At 31.6% G+C, this 20924-nt stretch overlaps 3 protein-coding genes and 1 pseudogene across 6 annotated transcripts; 2 read left to right on the top strand and 2 right to left on the bottom strand.

Moving 5' to 3' along the window:
* The first annotated feature begins 1569 nt into the window (after positions 1-1569).
* LOC128962293 (NEDD8-activating enzyme E1 catalytic subunit-like) lies at positions 1570-2513 on the top strand (annotated as a pseudogene).
* Positions 2514-6394: 3881 nt separating this feature from the next.
* Positions 6395-9156, top strand: LOC128962290 (heat shock factor protein-like). 3 transcript variants are annotated; one of them, XM_054308658.1, is made up of 7 exons: positions 6395-6611; positions 7089-7197; positions 7275-7399; positions 7520-8355; positions 8422-8572; positions 8786-8945; positions 9013-9156. In XM_054308658.1, exons 1-7 carry the CDS (start codon positions 6510-6512, stop codon positions 9117-9119), a joined length of 1590 nt encoding a protein of 529 aa, XP_054164633.1. In that variant the 5' UTR covers positions 6395-6509; the 3' UTR covers positions 9120-9156. The 3 variants fall into 3 exon arrangements, with proteins under 3 accessions (XP_054164633.1, XP_054164634.1, XP_054164632.1); XM_054308659.1 differs by having other exon boundaries at positions 7275-7414; positions 8422-8521; XM_054308657.1 differs by having other exon boundaries at positions 7275-7414.
* Positions 9157-9563: 407 nt separating this feature from the next.
* On the bottom strand, positions 9564-11040 carry LOC128962506 (queuosine salvage protein-like). The gene is made up of 5 exons (XM_054308880.1): positions 10927-11040; positions 10492-10854; positions 10109-10232; positions 9920-10034; positions 9564-9852 (listed from the first exon to the last, which is right to left on the bottom strand). The coding sequence occupies exons 1-5, from the start codon at positions 11038-11040 to the stop codon at positions 9564-9566; spliced, it is 1005 nt and encodes a 334-aa protein (XP_054164855.1).
* A 909-nt stretch (positions 11041-11949) lies between these two features.
* On the bottom strand, positions 11950-20535 carry LOC128962289 (zinc finger protein Xfin-like). 2 transcript variants are annotated; one of them, XM_054308655.1, is made up of 9 exons: positions 20431-20535; positions 18675-18940; positions 18541-18601; positions 17158-18462; positions 16455-17091; positions 14610-16227; positions 13707-14547; positions 13548-13644; positions 11950-13476 (listed from the first exon to the last, which is right to left on the bottom strand). In XM_054308655.1, exons 2-9 carry the CDS (start codon positions 18816-18818, stop codon positions 12027-12029), a joined length of 6153 nt encoding a protein of 2050 aa, XP_054164630.1. In that variant the 5' UTR covers positions 18819-18940; positions 20431-20535; the 3' UTR covers positions 11950-12026. The 2 variants fall into 2 exon arrangements, with proteins under 2 accessions (XP_054164630.1, XP_054164631.1); XM_054308656.1 differs by lacking the exon at positions 20431-20535 and adding an exon at positions 19000-19040.
* Between the last annotated feature and the right edge of the window lie 389 nt (positions 20536-20924).

Here is a 20924-nt window from a genome sequence, read left to right as displayed (position 1 = left end):
TTCTCTGTTAACCAAACATTCTGGTGAAGACACTGATCCACAGTCAGAGATGACATTTCAGGATAAAACAAAAATTTTTTTTATAATGCTTATGATTCCATCGGCGGTCTATTTTTTCTCTAATAGTCATAAGTTTTCAGATTCTAATAATAATTCTTTTAATATGAATCATATGGGAATGTATAGTCCCGGTGCTATACCTGGACATGGATTTCGTGGTCAAGGTTTACCGGGTCATGGATTTCCTGGACAAGGTTTTCCAGGTCATGGATCACATGGTCATGGATTTCCTGGACAAGGTTTTCCAGGTCATGGATCACATGGTCATGGATTTCATAGACAACATCACGATCGGCATAGAAGACACTATGACGAAGCCGATGCCATTCGGGAGCGTTAGTAATCTTTTATATAAAATTAATTTTTTTTATTAATATACTTTACTAATAATATATTTACTCTTAGCGTTTGATTATTATCGGTAATTATATATTTTTTATTTAATCAGATTTAGAAGCTATGAGTGTTCCACACCATAGGAACCCACTCTTTGGTAAAGAGCTTGAAGACTATTTTAAACAAAATGAAAATTTATATGAAAACCAAAATGAAAACCAAAATGAAAAACCAAATGAAAAACCAAATGAAAATCAAAATGAAAACCAAAATGAAAAACCAAATGAAAACACAAATGAAAAACCAAATGAAAAACCAAATGAAAACCCAAATGAAAAACTAAGACATGAATGACCTGAAGTTTTAAACTCTAGAACTGTCGATGAAATAAATTATTTTTATTAATATAACCCTAAATTTATTGTAAAATAATTTATTATTAAAATTGTTGTGTTATTATTACAATTAAAGATTAATTATTATTATATAATATTAATTGAAAGTCCAATTTGTTTCCTATTTCCTAAATTTGATACTTTTTTAAGTCCTAATAATTCTAAAAGAATGTGTTTTTTGCACAATAAATAAATTACAGTACAATAAACAGGTAGTAGTATATCATATATTTTGATATTCCTATATGTGTTAATTGATTTAACATGGATTATTGACAATAAATTGACCATGATCATTATCATTATCATTATCATTATCATGATCAGCACTTGACAGAGCAGAAAATTTTTGTTTGCAAACTGAACTGGGACAATCTATTATAATGTATTATTTTTTACTCATATTTTTTTTTATTTAAAAACTAATTATAAAGTTTAAATTTTATCTAATTTCTTATATAACATTGCGATAAAATTGTATTGAATAAAAAATATTAATATTAAAAATAATTGTTATATTTTAATCCAAATTAATAATAATAATAAAGATCTCAATTGTGATGACTATTAAAAAAAACTGTAATTTTATTATATAATTTGATTGCTTATATAATTTTGATAATAATAATGTTATGTAATATAATATAAAGTACTTATAAGTTATAAGTTATAACTGTATTGTATTGTAAATAAAAATCGTAAAGCTTTGCCGACTAAAATACACTAGAGGTCCTCATTTTAGTACTAGAGATTTAATACATAAAAATATGTTTCCCGTTAACAATGTATTGGTTGTATTGATTGCATTAACAGTTAAAACATATCAATACATGTATTGTTTGTATTGTTATTATAAACAGTATTATATTTATTGTGTTTATTTACACTGTTTGGCAATAATAGTGTGAATCGGTTCCCAATAAGTGATGTCAGCCTTTGTTGAACCACCGAAGCGATGGTCACACGTAAGCAAAGTAATCGAAAGAATGGGACCGTTTGTTGTCGACAGGTTTGTGGCCTCACCTCAAGTGCTTGAAATGGTCAGATAAGTGAGAGTACTGGTCAGCGGCGCCGGCGGTCCCGGGTGTGAACTGTTGAAAGACTTGGCACTCATGGGATTCAAGAATATCCATGTCATAGACATAAAAACCATAGATCTCTCTAATCTGAACCGACAGTTCCTGTTCCGTACCAAAGATATCTGTTAACAGAAAGCCTTAGTGGCTGCCAAAGCTATTATGGAGCGCATCAGTGCCTGTAATATCATTACACATTACAAACAAATACAAGACTTCGATGAAGACTTTTATCGTCAATTTCAAGTGATTGTCTTTGGATTGGACTCTATAGTCGCCCGCCGATGGATTAATTCTATGGTCTATAGTTTGATTCAATTTAATGAAGAAACCGGCGACGTTGAGACCACTGTTATACTCATCGATGGTGGCACTGATGGCTTCAAAGGCAATACTAGTTATTCTTCCCGGTTATGGCACACCTTGTATTGAATGCACATTAAATTTGTTTCCACCGCAAGTCAATTACCCGCTCTGTACTATAGCTCACACACCAAGACTTCCAGAACACTGTATTAAATACATGAAAGTATTGTTTTGTTCAAATGAACAAACATTTGGTGGTTGAGTGGCCATCGATGGAGACGAACCAAATCATTTGCAGTAGATCTTTGATAAATCACTAGAAAGGGCTCAAGAGTTTAACATTAAATTAATTTTATTAAATTAAAATAATTTTATTTTTGACGACAAAGAGAATTATCAATTACATCATTACTTTCTATTTACATATTAATAGCAAAATTATAAAAATAAATACAGTATTAATAATTCAATAATATTTATTTTTATTAATATATGTTAAATCTATTAAAAACATTAAATTATCACACAATCATTTTTTGACTATTTATTGATTATATAAAATAAATGAGTAGTTTAATGACTAATTTTTATATAATTTTTTAAAATAAAATTATATTATAATTATATATTATATATATTCAATATTAAAATGATTAGTTTTATCACAGAATAAAATCAAAAAATTAAATTACTTGACATTTATATAATTGGCCGTAAAATGCAATCATTTGTATGATTTCAATGACAAATGAATCGCTTGTTTATGTGTTTAACAATGAATATTATTACAACCATTTAATAATACTGTACAATATTAAGAGGTAATGAATTGTATTTTGTTTTGTATTGAGTTTCTTAAGACTTATGAAAGACGACTAGATTTGATTACAATATTTTAAGTAATTATATATTATATATCTTAAGGGTACGGGTTAAGTATTGTGGGCAAAAATTTATTGTAACAATTATAAATAATTGTGATCAGAATTAGGAATAGAAAAGATATTAAACTTCTTATATAATGGAGATTCTACTTTTGATATCATATTTCTTACAGTATTACCCCAGACAGTAGGAGTAATATACGTGAATGAGTTGCTTAAATGTCGAGCAAACTCTTCTTGACTATTTCTGACATTAAATTTGCCGACTCTTTGCTTCCAAGTGTTCCAAATTTCTTCAATAGGATTTAAATCACACATATATGGAGGTAATCGTAATGGGAAACACTTAAATTTTCGAATAATGTCATCAACAATATATTGTGGGGGCTTTTTATTCTGTTTAACGATTGCTAATAACTCTTTTTTATTTAAATCATCACTAAATTCGATGTCATTTTCAAGCAACCATTGTTTAATAACATCTTTTTTCGAAGCCTGAGTAGGCATTTTATTTGTTTGTCGGCTATGAATCGGTGCGTTATCAAAGATGACTATAGAATTCACTAATAAGTTTGGCATTAATTGGTTTTCTAGCCAATTCTCAAACATTTCGGCATTTACTTCACTTTTATAAATAATGCATTCAGCATTCTTTACAAAACCTTCTTCACCGCCGGCATGAATTACTGTAAATCTACCACCTTTACCGGCACTTTTGTTTGTTTTAAGCTTAATATTATTGTTTATCGGTACTAATGTTTTTCTCATGACATGATTTCTGTCAACACAACACTCATCAATGTATATAAACACTGGTGTTCCGCCTTCAATGACAATAGTTTTGGCTATTTGAAGCTTGTCACACAAAAATTTTTTACACAAATTCTGAATACGAGGAGTTTCAATTAACTCCTCACGAATTAATTTAATTGTGTATTTTTTTGTGTATTTCATTTTATGCATTAACTTACAAAACGTTTTATAGCTACAATTTTTGAAAGTTAATTGACAGTTTTCATCATTATTAACTTCATTGTGTACATCAGTAAATGTCACAAATTGGTTACGATTGGTAATCAAATCACAAATAATATTGTCAATTACCTCATAATCGTCATCACAGAACGTATATTTAGCTTTTTTTCCAGGTGCCCGCTTAGCTTCAACTGCACCCATTTTCTTGATGTTATACAAGCTTTTTATACTGATACCAAATTTGGCACTAATCTCTTCTGTCGTCTTTTTCTTCCCATTTTGTTTTTCATTTTCTTTTTTACAATAATTAATGATTAAATTTTTTAATCGGATATCAATTGGTTTTGTTTTCGGTACTGTCGGTGTTGTTATTATTGTTGGCGTCGATGAAATATTGTCTGATTGTGGACACAAACTTATATGCGCAATATATAAGTGTTTGACTTTAGTACCGATTAGTAAATGTTTGGAAATAAATGATTCACTTGTTGTCAGTTTGTTTGCATCGTTTTGTAGATAGAGATCAGTCAGGTTTGCCAATTGTCCAATAGATTCAATCGACATTTCAGTGATTGATGTCTCGCCGATATGCAAATACTGTAATTTCGGAAGATTACAGTGAATGTCACGAAAAAACTGGTCATCGATTATACGACAGTCATGAAATTCGAGTGTCAAATGTGTCAATCCGTGAAATCTATCAATCAAACCACTGGTCAGTACTAAGTTTTCATCATATTTGGGATAACAATCCATTGATAATCGTCTTAATTGTGGTGACATATGTTCATTGATTGCGACAACCATTTGATTAATTGTTTCTATTCTTGAATTTAGTGAATAATTAAATGCTTTCAGTTGGAGACAGTTGCGTCCAATTGTGGCCAACAGAGTACTAATAAAATCAAATTCAAAATTATCTTTTAAAACAATAGTTAATTGTTTTAATTGTTTCATTTGTTCAAATCCGGTAATCAATGTCATAAGCATAATATTTGTTTCCACCGATATGTCCAGCGATAGCATTTGTTTGTTGTAAGTATCGGCAAATTTAGTGAACAACTCCTGTGATTGTTGGTCGACCAGTTGTACGGCAAACGATTGCAAACCATTAGGTAAGCGATAGCCCTTGAAGTGACTGTCGGTAAATAAGTCAATCAAATTGATAGCTGATGTGATATCCACTGTTTTCAAGTGAGACAAGCGTTGGTCGCATAGTTTGTACAGTAGTTGTCGTCTGAATTGCTGATCACTGCCGTCGAACTTAAATGTCTGCAACTGTTGGCCAAATCGGTCAATAAACTGATCAAATATTGGCTCTACGACTAGCCAATCATAAGTGTTGTTTCGTTTCAGTGATATGTGTCTCAATTGGTTGCAGTGTTTGATGAGTAGATCCAGTAAACGATCCAATGAATTGACATCACTTATAGTGACTGAAGTGATTTTTGATGACTTTTTGACAATTGTTTCAATAAATTTTAACTTTTTTGTCTCTAAAGACATTCGTTTAAATAGATTTCCATCAAATACCAGATGTGTTTGTGTATTGAATATCAATGACTGCCACTGTTTGGACACCGAATGTAGTCTTAGTCTGTCATCGATTGGCAGATATTGAAGCAATAGTTGACACAAATAATCGCTAAAACGATCAAACGAGTCCTTCGGTGTTATCATTGTTGTTGTAGTTGTGGTCATTGTCTTCAGTTATCTTTCATTTTATGTCTTAAATAATCTCTTGATTTTTATTTATTTATTTCATTCAATGATTAAAACTATCAGAAATAAAATGTTTATATAAAATGTAAATCAATTATGAATTTAATGACAAAACAATACTTACATTAATTTAATTGTTTTGAAAATTACTTTATATCATTACAGCAACTGTTGGCCAAATCGGTGACAAAATCGGTCAAATAGCGGACTATTATCCGTACATAACTCGACTGAAACACAATTATTTAAGAATTACAGTAAAATTGAAGACATTCTTAGTTTGACTTTTTTTATGAGATAATACCTATTAATGTGTTTCGATTTTAAAACTTAATACTGTCTATAATAACAATACAAACAACACATGTTTTGACATTTGATGCAATCAATACAACCAATACATTGTTAACGGGAAACATATTTTTATGTATTAAATCTCTAGTACTAAAATGAGGACCTCTAGTGTATTTTAGTCGGCAAAGCTTTACGATTTTTATTTTTACTGTAAGATAACAAACACGTGACTAATATTACAACAATGAATGTCACGTTTTAGTTAGTGATCAATGAATGACGTAATTAATTGTTATATCAATTGAATGAATATTATTAATAATATTAATATAATAATAGTATTATTGAATGAAACGTATTGTGTATTTGAGAGACATATCGAGTGTGACATCAAATCAATTGAATATTATATAAATAGTAATGTCTTTCAATTGATTCAATTGATCCCATTTTGTCTAACAATGCTAACAATGGACACCAATGCTAATGTTCCGGCATTTATCACCAAATTATGGCGAATCGTTGAAGACGTAACATATAATCATCTGATCCAATGGAGTCAGGTTTGTATGCATTGATTGATTGATTAATTGATTGATTGATTGAATTGTCGTACAAGAGGTCTGACAAAGTATTTGATGTAATTGTCAACTGATTTATGATTTAAACAAAATAAAGATTAACTCAAAATGCCTTTAAATCTAACCAAACGATAGACCTATAGATCTAATGAATCGAAAGACAAAACAATGAAATAATGACAACAACTCTCTTATGAGATATTGATTTGAATTATAATACAAGAAGTGGTTATCAGTTGACATAAAGACAAAGATTGAAATCTATAATTGAATAGATATTATGACAATATATTGATTTACAATTGAATTGTACTGAATGTCGATTCTCAACAATGCTATGGCGGACCTCTTGTCAAACACTTATGATATTTATGCCAATTCATGATGTGATCAATTGTAGTGATAATGCATTTGTGGTTATTATCTATAATAAGTATTATTTATTTATTGATTGTACAGAACGGCCGTAGTTTTATAATCCATGATCAGTCAAAGTTTGCCAAAGAGCTGCTCCCACTCTACTTCAAGCACTCAAATATGGCATCATTTATAAGACAACTGAATATGTGTCAGTATTTTTATCTTAAGTTTTATCATTTTTTAAGTATACTTATCGTAAACTTTATATTTTAATTGTCTTATTAGATGGCTTTCGCAAAGTGTCAAACATAGAGAACAGTGGTCTTCGAACTGAAAGAGATGACATCGAGTTTTTTCACCATTTCTTCTCAAAAGACAAGGAACGGGAACTGGAATTTATTAAACGCAAGGTTCCCATCAAAGCTGTATTCATATTTCAATTATTTTGCTTTCTATTAATTATTTGACAGTTTTTAAATCGATAAGCAGTATGAAAGGCACAAATAATTGATTGTTTTAATTGATTGCAGACACCGATCAGTAAAAGTGGTGATTCCTCTGCAAAACCAGATGACGTTAATGAGATGCTTCAGGACATGGAGTCTATTAAAGGAAAACAAGGAAATATGGACGTCTTGTTGACTAATATGCAGAGAGAGAATGAGGCTCTTTGGAGGGAAATCGCTATTTTGCGACAAAAACATCACAAACAACAACAAGTGGTGGAAAAACTTATACAATTTTTGGTGTCTTTGGTTCAAAATCGTGGTCTTTTGAATATTAAGCGTAAGCCACAACTCATGATTGACGACACGGATGAAAATAGACAATTGTTAAGAAATAAGTTAATTAAAAGAAGTGATTTAAATGACTTTACCTCTACTTTTGGTTCAACTGATTCTCCATCTAATGGACCCATTATTCATGATATAACTGATGACTATATTGACGATTCCATTCATATTAATGCATCTAATGTTAATAAAAGTGTTAATTTGAATGAAATACCACAAACACAACAATTAGTGCTACCAGTGGTCACTACGAAGTTACAAAATGATACTTTAGGTCACTCATCAAAATCGGATCCATCTCTTGATATATTAGATCCGTTACAGGAGAGCATTAAAGAATTGGGTTTAGTAGCCGAATGTCCGGTATCGCAGTTGTCTATTATGGGCGACAACACCGATGTCGACAGTCTTTTAAAGAGCTCATTGAATACGCCTCCAGCAACACCTTTGGTAAATAAAAATGATGGAAATGAAGGACAGACTCAACCAAATGAAGTACAACCTAATGAAGTGAAAGATTTAGTTCTTTCCAAACAAAATAACGACCAAATGATTACTCCTATATCACAAGGGTTTGTTAATTGCATTTAATATACAGTATATTGTTTGTTATAAATTATTTTTGGTTAATCAAATAGCGTTATCAACGATCACATCGATGGCATTGATGCTGAATTGGATTGGCTTCAGGATCAGCTCAGCTCTGGTATTAATATCGATCCATCGACTCTTATGGGGGTAAGGCCTGATCCAGGCATAGGCTTGAATGACAATTATTGGCTAAAACAGGTGTGAAATAGGGTTAACGGTTTGACTCTCTGTACAAATTTTATTTGTTTATAATTATTGTTTTGAATTTTAATGCACTTTTTTGTTTAAAAATTAGGATTTATATAAAATTCAAAAAAATTAATTTGATGTCGAATTTGTCAGAGAATTGCCGCAAAAGTAGTAATTTTATGGCAATAATAATATTTTGTTTGTTTTTTATAATTATCACAGCTTTTCAATATGGAAGACGATAACAATTCAAGCATTTACTCAATGGTAACAAATTATCCAAACAATGCTATTATTGGCAATGAAGTCATACAATTCAATCCAAATGCTAATTCTATATTCGATGACTTAGAGCTGACAACCGGTAATGAGGTATCACAAGGTAAGCCCTTTCCTTACAGATTATCATTTTTTGTTTACTAACATATGTATAATATATTTAAAATTAGATACATTATTAGATGACTCTTTACTACCTGAGCTGGACCTCAATAATATCGTAACTGAAAGTCAAGTTCAAAATGATAAACTCAAAGACGACCAGATATTGTCATAATTATAGAATTTATCAAATGTTTAGATTTTTAAATCATCTTAGTTTTCGTCAAAATATATATATAAATATAAATAAGTTTATATAATTTTTAAAAATATATAAAACAATATTTATCTATTTTGATGACATCAAATATCTTACTTAATGGTAAAAAGATATATATTTTAACAAATATGATATAACGATATATACAGTATATATTAACATAAAAGGATTGCGTCCTAACTCACGATATGAAGTCATTGGCAAAAAAAGTGTAAAGAATGTGTAATTGCGGTAAAATTGTAACATTTATTCACTTATAAATCCGCTATTATTTGGTTATTGACACAAATATTAATGTTTTAATAATAGTAACACTTATGATATTTTTCATTACCGTAAAAGTTATTTAAAAAAAATAAAGATTAATATTCAAACAATTTTGTGTTAACTTTTTAAAATCTAATAATAGATATGTCTAACCCTATGAAATGGTGTCGACTCATCTATTTGTTTGGCATTGTTTCGCCTGTAATCCCATAAATAGAAGTCAATAATAATTGAATTAATGGAAGTGTTGTCCAAATCCCTGATTTTCTGTTGTATGCGATGGACGGCCACTACAGATGCGGCCCTTATTTCCACTTCATATTCATTACCACTCTTTAACAAATGATTTTCATCTTTAAGCAAATCTCGCAATTGTTGCGAATACTCGATAACATTGAAATGTGCCAACACTTGAGGTATTCTAATAATTGTTGAAAAATTACAGTAATTTTAGTTACAATAAAAAAATGTTTTTTATCAAACATTACCTGTAATCGGCAAACATTGTTAAATCATTGATATCATAAAAGTGTCCGAAGCCTTGTCCCTCAAAAGCAGCCCAAATGTCTGATATAAGTATTTGTGCCCTTTTGTAAAATGATACTATCGATTGTAATAATAATAATTGTTATTAATTAATCAATAATAAGAATATTTTTAAATTAACTTTTAAAAACCTTTATATCCCTTATATAGAGTTTGATCCCGAAATGATTCAAAATTATTAACAATTAGTTTCAATAGATTTGTTGCTTTTGAATCACATATTTCTATACAATTGACAAAACTTCCACCAAATTTCTATTAAAATAAAATTATTTGAAAAATATTTATAATCTAACAGATAATAAATTAATGAATTAAATCTAGTAATTATAATTTAAAATCAAAGCAAAAACTAAAAAAATAAAAATCAAATTTTAAAAACTTCAAATAACTAATAAAAGCAATTCATTACAAAATTGATTTAACATATTTTGCATATGATTTCATATTTTACAAATAGTTAATCAAATTAAATGATTGACAAATTGTAAATAAAAAATAAATCAATTGAAACCTCAATGAGAACTCTTCCGGATTCCCGTAAAACTTGTAATCTTTCCTTAAGTAATGGTATTTCAAATCCATTATCGGTGGCAAAGATTTGTTTGAAATCTTCTTCACTTATTTGTGAATAATATTTTGGATCCGTTATAGCAATTCCTTTATCCAAAGCCCTATTAATGGCCGCACAGAGAGCCCAATATCCGACCTGACCTTCGATGGTATACTCATGTCTCGGGTTCGGCCAAAATGAGAAATTGAGTGAATCGACAACAAAGATCCAATCAATTGTTGATTTGTCGGCCACTTTCGGGTGTAAGACATGCTCTTTCCAGACATGTGTTGAATATTTATTACTTTCGATGTCATCTTTTAACTAATAAATGGATTTATAATACAAATTAAAACATTTACTTATATTAATGTATAGTAAGTACTATTGGATTGCCTTTTGTGCCATAAGTTGAATGCCATCGTCTTTGATGACAACATTTGTGGCTAAATTGACCACAATTTCTGATGAACTCAACGGATCAATAAAATATGAATTGTTTTCACTCATTGTTTGTCTTCAATTAATTTTTTAATATTATATTTATTTAATACAAGTTTTATTTAACTTAAATTTATATAATATATTAAAAATAAATTTTTACTCAAATGTTGTCATCAAATAAATTCATTGAAATTCATTGGTATTAATGGTTCAGATGAGAGATTGCAGTACTGTTTTCAGTGATAATTATATATTTATTTTTTTTAATTGTGATCAACAAAAATACTTTCAACAAATTATTTAGTAATTTAATACCATTTTATCGCAAACATTAAACTTATTATCGGTTCAAAAGCACTCAATACTTACTGTATTTCATTCACCAATTTTTTTTGTCAAACTTTTAATAAGCAAAATAAAAATTGTTGATTAAATAATCAATAATATTTAAATACCAAATGATAAAAGATAATCACTAATATTTTTTGTGAAAATAATAAATTGAATTTATATAAAATTTAGATTTATTAATTAATAAAAATTGTAAAATTACCCAAAACTATAATAGTGTAATCAATATTTTCAAAAATTATTATTCATAATAAATGCAGACTAGTGTGTGTTTAATAAACATTTTTTTATAATGCAAAATATATATTTATGATATCAATAATATAATATACTGTATAATACTGTCAATTTTATCAATGATTTTAAAATTGAGGAACTTTTAGATAATAAATATGATTATAATTTGTTTTATTAGAGAAATAAAGTATTCATAATAATAATAAATGTGTGTTTCATATAATCTTTTTTTTTCATATCAAAAGCCTACACAAAAATAATGAATAATATGTGTAACAATTGTCTGAAATATAAATAAATGTGATTTTGCTTTTTTTTAAATAAATTGTATGAATTGTTATATCACTACTATATCAAAATAACAATTATTATTATAACTATACGTCATAACTATAATTATCTTAATTACAATTTTATAAATATATAACTAATTTATTAAATTTAAAAAAATCAAATGAATTGTTTTATAGCGCACTAATCGACTCATTAACAGGTGGTATGTCTTCTTCATCTTCACTGTCGGAACAGACACTTTCGACTCCTTCGTAGAGTTCATACAAGTCGTGGTCATCTTCTAATGGCTCAAATCGTTGTTGAATTTCATAATTGATCCCAAGATCTTTAAAGAACAATTGTTTGGCTTCATCTTCGTTCTCATTTGACTTTCCATTTATTTCATTTATATCTTCATTTAGTTCCAAGTGTTCGGTTTCAAGAGTTTCCAATTTCCAGATTTCCATATCATTGAAGTAAGTAAATAGTATGGGTTTCCGGTCATGAATTGGTTCAAAATGCCATTGAATGTGATCTCTAAGATATGACGACTGAAGACACGTGTAATCACAATAAGGACATTGTTTGCCGTCGCGAACGTTACGTATTTGCTGATCGTGTCGTTTGAGGTGACTTTGAACGGCGTCTTTACGACTATTAACATATGGACACCGATCACAACAATACATAATTTTATCGTCCAGTTTTTCGCCATCTTTTTGTTCATCATTTTGTTTGTCTTTATTATCCATGTTATCATTGACTGTTGCAGATGTCGTTTCTGTATTATTAGTTTCTTTATTTTTGGCCAACTGTTCCAATTCAGTTACTTCTAACTGATTATCTTCACTATCAAGTGTCTTGAAATCAGGACTTAATTGATGACAAGCTCTATGTTTAACAAGTGTTGCCGCGTAATGTACGGCATAATCGCATTGATCGCACTTCCATTTGGCGTCGAGTCCATGAAGTGTCAAATGCTTCTCCAAACGTGTCTTCTTTGAGAAAGTGGCCGGACATCGATCGCAGCGATGGTTATAAAGGGATTGCGGATTTGAAACTGAATTAAATGAATGAGAATTATGTAACTGTTTGTGAACCAAAAGACTTTGAGCAGAGATTGTGCTATAACTGCAATGTTTGCATTTGTTTGGCGCATCACTTCCATGCAGTGACACGTGAAATGTCAATGTATTGACATTATTGAATATTGCCGGACAGTGAGAGCACCGGTAACTAAATCGTTGTTTATTTCCAGTTCTCAATTTCTCAAAATAAGCTTTCGATTCATTCATTTCCAATAAAATCATTTGTTGTGTTGGGTTTTGTCCGTTGCTCTGGAAAAGTGCCGCTCGTTTCGGGAATCTGTCGGAATCAATATCCTTCGGTATTATAGGAGTTGTAGAATCGTCGGCCTTAAGAGATGATTGAGAGTCGGTCTTCTTGAGCAACGAATTGGTGCCGTTTGGCGATTGGAATGCCTGCGAGTTATCATTAGGACACTTGAGATCGCGTTTCATCTGATCGACGGCGTCTCCAATCAATAGTTTAGTTCCGTCGGGATAACAGTTGGCTCTTTTGGTTATGTATTCAGCGGTGTGAACGTACAAATGTTTACAAAGTTGTGGCTTATTCTTTGCTCTGAATAAAACAAATCATTTATTTATTAGTAAAATATTATCAATAAAATATATTATATATAAATAACTTACTTATAATTACAATACGGGCAGTGGTGGGGGTGTTCATTACCGTGAAATGCCGAATGAATTTTCAAATCTCCGGGACTTTTAAAGGCGGCCGGACAGTCTGTTTGGTCATTTAAAAATCAATTAATTTAAGCATAAATTTTCACATTTTACATTACATACCGCGACAAACATACGAAAACATTCTTCTGCTTCCTTGTCTTATGTTATCGACATCAATGACAGAGACGGATGGCGTCGTAAAGTTGGTCTCATTTGATTTTTTTATATTTTCATTATTGGAGTCAATTTTATGATCACTAAGATGTGACAAAAAGTCATTTGAATCGCGAGTTTCGAACACACACTGTGAACATCTGAAGGCCTCATTAGTGTTGTTTGAGTGAAGTTTTTCGTGAACATAGATATAGGTTCTTCTCTTAGAAGTGGTAGAACAGAAGCGACACTGAAATAGTTTCCGTTTATTGTTTCCGATCTGAACCCAAGTAAACGGAATGTCAGATTCGTCCCTATCATCCGAGTCTTCCATTTCTTGTTCATCTTCTTGAGGTAATTCGTAATAATTGATAGGCGATTGCATATTCGCAGGATTCTGGTAATGGACTTTCATATGTTGGTTCAATAGATGCAGATAACTGACTGAATAAGTGCATAAACTACAAGAATAAGTGGCATTTCTGTTCGGCCGATGGAACTGTTTGTGATATAAAAGTTGTGTTTTGGTGCCCGCAATAAACGGACATTTGTCGCATCGATTTTTGCTAACACTCGCCGATTGTCTACTAACTGGGAAATTCATATTTTGTTGATAATACTGGTTAACCATATCTCGGCCTTCATTGATAGTCAATTCGTGTTCACTTTCATCGCCTACTTGACTATTATCAGTACTCATGAATTCCATGCCATCATTTGTATTGTTAACACTATTTCGATCGACTGAATTCATATTGTCTTCAGAGTGTAAAAGCATGTGTTTTACTAATGACTTCTTTGCGTTTACCTAAACGTTTAGACAAATGATAAAAATTAGATTCATTTTGTATTTTGTTTTATTAAATTTACCCAATAAGGACAGTGCGGACATTTGAAAGGACCACTCGATGGCTGATGACGTTTGACGTGGAAATCCATATGAAAAGCTTTCTCGGCTCTAAATGGACACAAATCACAAACAAAGCTTCCTTTGAATCCACTGATGCGTACACTTTGATGAGATTCTTGAAAGGCCTGAACAGCACTGGGAAGATGTGCTGATGATGTACTCACCACTTTAGGTGCAATATTGTCATCAATTATTTTACACATTGTCTTATTAACAGTACATCGGAATCTTTGTTCGACATCTTCAGAAGTGCTCTGATGTTTGGAAACACAATGTCTAACCACCACTTCTCTCCAGTTTGAATCAAATCCACACCGTCGGCATCGATATGGTTTCATACCCGCGTGATTACTCAAATGACTAACCATTACTTTACTCTCTTTATGTTTAAAATCACAATAAGAACATTGAAGAAGTTTTGAATCATCAGAGACTGAGGTATTAGTGTTTGAATTGTAAGGAACATTGGGCTGAAAGGCCGGATTAAAGCCCTGATTGTATTCAACGTTAGTGTTGGCCGCATCCTCTTCGCCCTGAACTTCAAAACAAATGTCTGGTGTAATGACAATACTTTCGGGATCACCACAATTATAAGTGCTATCGTTGTCATCGAAATCCACTTCATTTGTTTGATTGAATTCATTTTCATCGAATTCAATTCCTTCATTTTGCTCCAAACGCGCTCTTTTAGCTCTGAAATCAATTTTAGTATTGTTGTTGCTGTTGGCCATAACCTCCTTCTGGTTGACCCAAACCACATATTTATTATACTTAGAATAGTCTCGTTTTCCCGATTCGTGGACAAGCATTGCTTTTGCACTTTCATGTTTGGTGTCTCTTTGAGATTTCATTTTAATGTGTTTCGTTACATCCCATTCCCAATTAGACCGATGACCACAAACTGAACATTGAAATGGTTTAGTATTGAGATGCTGTACAAAATGCACGTGAAATCGACTGGCAGTACTACATGTGAAGTCACAGTATGAGCACCGATACATTTTAACTTTTCCCGATTTGGTTACTTCGCCCGTTTCATTGCCGTTCATATTATCAGCAGTGTTGGTGCCATCGCCTTCTTCAAAGTCAATCTGTAATTCATTTTCGTTGTCATCTTCAACCATATCAACACTAACCAATTCAGCCGTCGACATGTCATTCATATCATTTTTGTTTTCGGTTTCATCTTCATCGCCATCAGATAAATCATCAAAAACAAGTGGCCGTTCTTCGTAATCATCTGGAAGTGGCTGTTCATCCATTTTGATGTCTTCTAAATCTTCATTATAATCTTCATAGTCCTGTTCTCCGGAAAGAATTGAGGCATCATTTTCATAGTCGATAGTCATTTGTTGTTGAAAGTCAATAGACATAGTACTGTCCGATTCGTTTGGTTGACTTTGTCGGTCCATTGCATTTAAATCAGGTAAAGGTAGCTGACTGTGATATTTCTGGATATGTCGGTTCAGGTCTCCCTTCCACTTGCTTTTGAATGAACAGTAAGGACATGAAAAGGGTCTCTCTTTTGTATGAACTCTCATATGTTTCTCAAGCTCTGATATCCAACGAGTTTGATATCTAATAAAAATAAAAAATTTAAAAAATAATATTAAAACTACCGTTAATAATAAAAATATGTTAAATTAAAAGATCAAATTAGATAATAAATAGTAATAAATATCGTATATTAGATTTATTATGACATCACTTTAAAACTAATTAATTTTAATTATTATAAATTAATTAATTATACAGTAATAATAATAACGTCAAACAAATAGCAATATTGAATGGCAGACTCATACCCGCAGACTTGGCATTGAGTAGAAGACTTGTCTAATGAAGAATGTTTTCTTTTCATTCCCTGTTGTTTGCCTAAGAAGTTGTCAATCATTGGATTACTAGAATTCTGTGAAACTGGTGTTGAAGTGGAGGGCATATTAGACTTATTATTTCGTTTGCGTTTCGGATTCAACTGTTCCAACACATTGACAATACTGTTTGCTTGATTGTTCTCGCGATGCATTTGATTGAGATGTCTTTGAAGCCAAACCAAGTTCTCAAATTTGATTTCACAGAAAGGACACTGAAATTTCTTTTCCGGATGTTGTGTGATCTCATGTTTTTGTAGTTTAGCGAATGAATCCGCTTGAAAATTACAATATTTACATTTCTTAAGAGATCCTGTTTTCAACATTTGCTGATTAAATGAATTCGATGGACGATTTGTCATGTCTGACGAAGAATGTGGACCCTCTTCAAGACTTTGAGTAAATAAATGAGCCAATGATTCGCCATCTCTATCTATATCTCCACTAACACTGTCATTCATAACCTCATTATTTTGAATATTAGGATCCGTTTGGTTTGCATCTAATGCTTGTTGTATTTGTTGTTCATTTGCTTTATCCCTGTGATGCTGAGTCATGTGAACGGTTAAGGCTATAAAAAATGAATAAATATATTAAACTTAAAGAGTATATGAATATTGAAGTATTGTATGAATACCCTGTTTCTTATCGCATGCAAAACTGCATTTCGTGCACTTGAAGAGTCCATTAGAGTAATGACTCTTTACATGTCTGTCCACATTCCAGGAATAGGGACTCTCAAAGTCACACATTTCACACTTGATTTTAGGCGCCGAATGATATTTCATGTGCTTCTTGAAGAGGTACTGAACATTAGTCATATAACCACATGTTTGGCATTTGTGATACTTTTTGGTAAACATTCCCGATTTATCATTCATACGCTTTTGATTTGTTAATTGTCTCTGAAAAGCTAATTTACGTTTCTGTTCATTAGATTTTTGTGACATATATTTCATTTTTGGCAGTCCTTGTCCCGGAACAGGTTGCTTAACTTGGGAAGTGGTCACCATTGCTGGTGTAGTCAAAGTGGGCAATTTAACTCTGATCTTAGGCACAATATTTTGCTGTTGTGGAGGACTCTCTGAGTCGGTATTCAAGACTTCTGGACTTTCGGATTGATTGACAGATTGCGCTTTATTTTGTTGTGAAACTGGTTTTGATTTATTTGATTTGCTAGAAGTTGTTGACAACTCAGGCGGAGGAGTCATTGATGTCTCTAATTTGTGAACCAAAAGTAGATGTCTTTGTAATTTCTGTACGTATTGACACGCGTATACACAATAAGGACACTCAACAATCTTTAGTCTCTGTCCGTGTTCATCGCGGCGGTGGTAAAGAAATTCACGCGGATTTATTGTCCGAAAACCACAGTCATTGCAGGTATACTGACGTCTAATACGAGTAGCCGGCAGGTCATCATTACTTTGAGCACTGGCCGGAATCGGCATCTTTCTGCTTTTTGATGACTTTGGTGTGTTTCCAGTCGAAGATATTTGGCTGTCGGCAATTGAATTCTCGTGTGAAGCGGGCGATTGTTGCCCGGATGAGACGTACCAACTGTTAGTCTCTGATTGATCTCTTGCATTAGTCTGAAGAGCTAAATTCATATAAAAATTTGGTGTGTCGTCCATAAAGCTTTCTTTCCAAAAGTTTTTATCGTCGTCTTCCTCATCATCTTCTTGAGTGTCATTTGGATTGTATACCTCTTCCACATGACTTCTATTGGCTCTCTGTCTGCTTTCATTCAAATCGTAGTTCTGTTCATATTTGGAGGCATATCCGGTAACACCAGAATTGTCTTCACCACCGGCTGAAACCAGTTCTTTAGCAAACTTTACTTGTGCTGACTTTAGTATATCTCTGTGCACTTCCAACTGATGACGAATTAATGTTTCGTTATCTTCAGAAAGAAAGCCACAAAATTTGCAACTTTTATTGCCTTTAAAAAGCAAATAATTAATTAGTTTTTATTACCGGTAAATAATTTTTAGTCTAAAAAACTTTATTTTATAAATACCTTTTGATCCACAGATTCCATGCACTTCTCGACGATGTCTTAAAAGATTTGTCTGATAAGCCTATTTGGAAAATGAATGAAAATAAGTTAATTAAGACAATGGTATGAAATGAATGTTGAGATGAGAGACAAACCGTAACGAAAGGACAGAGAACACACTTTAAGGCGTTCTCCACGTGAGTAACGGCTTTATGTCGGGATAATTGTCGGGCGCTCTGGGCTTCAAAAGAGCATTCACTACAAGGATATGACATCTTAACGGGTGGTGTTCGTGCCATTCCTCTAAATCATGCTATAGATGTTTGACTTAATCAATCAAAATTCAGGTTAAATCAAAATCTTTTTCTGTCCACTCATTTATATATAATATATAAATGAAATCAATTTGTTTTAACCAAATCTGAAACAAAATCACAAAAATGAGATTAAAAACAAAATCAAATAACAATAGACACATACATTGCCATCAATTCTAATCAAATAATGTTTTTGTCACACAATCACAGATCTCGTGCTTTCAAACAAATTATTACTAATTAAATGATAATTTGTATGGTTTTCTAGCAATCAGTCAAAACTCGTGCATCAAATCAATACATTTATCATTAAAATAGATTTTTTGTTTTTAGTATAAAACTAAAGCCAATTAAAGTTGTCGTTAATTAAAATATAGGATTTGATGACAACTAACTAATAGATATGCTATTAAGTGAACACCCATTGCTTGTAATTCATTGATAAACTTTAATGACAATCAATGGCAACGCAATGGTAGGCTTTTTGACCAAACAGTGCTGTCATTAGAGTGATTGAGCTAAGGGTTAGACTAAGAGATAACTGGTATGTCGTCGTCGTCTTAACTGTTAGTCTGCCTATCATTAAGTGCTCTCCACTGACGAGACAAATGCCATACATTGCCATACATTGAGTTGCGCTTCCAGTGCTGCAACTCATCAGCAAAGGAGTCAAAGAGGCCAAACCAAGGACATCATCACCACTAGAGATACAACCATAAAATGGCTTAAAACGGAGTTCATATTTTACAGTCAGTACAGGCAAACAGGTTGTGACCAAACACAACAATAGGCAAACCTATAGACAACTCATTGCTATCTTTGGATCATTGGATCTGAGTCTGTCTTTTCGCGATAAGCACTCAATGCTAACAAATGCTGACTAAACCGATCTCAAGATATCTTTTCACTCTTCACGTTGCATACGCTCCGCGGATTTGGTCGCCAACGATACCGACCAATACTTTTGTTTACCACAAGACTACTCTTATACTTAATATCATTAAATTGATCACAACTTTGGAAAAAATACTAAAAACTAACTTATTATCAAACAATACAACCATTTATTGCATAACAATGTCATAAACGCCTCATATTTTATCCTTTAAATTGTTTTCAATTAGTTTGATATTAAATTTACATTAATTTCATCATTTATTTTCCTATAGACTATTAAATAACTATAACTAATCACTAATAATGACAACGTTTTACATATTAGTTAATTAAAAATATGTTTTCATTAGGTATTACTAAATTGATTAAAAAAATATTTTATAAAATATAGTTTAATTATATATCAATTCAATGCAAGCAAAACATAGTATCATATAAAACATAATTAAGTAATGATTGAATTAAATATAATTAGTTTGATATTCAATACTATATTATATAGACTTCAAGTGTTAGTAATAGTTGTATTCAATCGTAAAGTAAATCAATGTTTGTATAGTTTGTAACATAAATAGCATTAATATTATTGAATACAATATATGGGACAACAATATTGCAACACATGATATGATATAACAATTATAATATAATAATAATAATAATTGTAAAGAGTGTCCAAAAATCAAAGTTTACTTACGGATCAAAGTGTGGATGTGTTGTATTAAATGGCGAATTCAAGACAATGATGGCTTCCGTTCAAGTGTTTGATGCGTTGTAGTGATAGTCCAGTGGTATTGAGTGGTGTGCTCTTCACTGTCTCACTATTGGTAGTAATGGTAGTGACTGTTGTATCACTTGTATGGCTGGTATGGTTGGTATGGCTGTGGTGTGTGTCGTGTCGTGTATGGCATGAGCTCACAGTATGCCATACAATGGCTCAGTTGGCTGTGAGTTAGTACGAGTCTGACTGTGCCTCAGATCACAGCATTGATTGCAATGCCTTTGAAAGACACAGTCATTGCTGTACACAAACACGTCTATCGTCTCTCACTAAAAGACCTTTAGCTTCACTATTGAGGTATATTGAGGAAGGAGGAGGTCCTTAGGCTGTACACCATTGAAGGCACTTCTGACGATATGCTCTCTAACTGATCACTAGTGTATAACAGCAGAAATAGCTATTATCACCAC

The sequence above is a fragment of the Oppia nitens genome, unplaced genomic scaffold (genome assembly GCF_028296485.1).
Source record: "Oppia nitens isolate AA-2021 unplaced genomic scaffold, nextdenovo-longstitch-racon4-pilon3 scaffold6_pilon_pilon_pilon, whole genome shotgun sequence".
In the NCBI taxonomy this organism is placed as follows: Eukaryota; Metazoa; Arthropoda; class Arachnida; order Sarcoptiformes; family Oppiidae; genus Oppia; species Oppia nitens.
The sequence above is the reverse complement of the archived record's forward strand: the minus strand, read 5'-3'. Positions and strand labels throughout refer to the sequence as shown.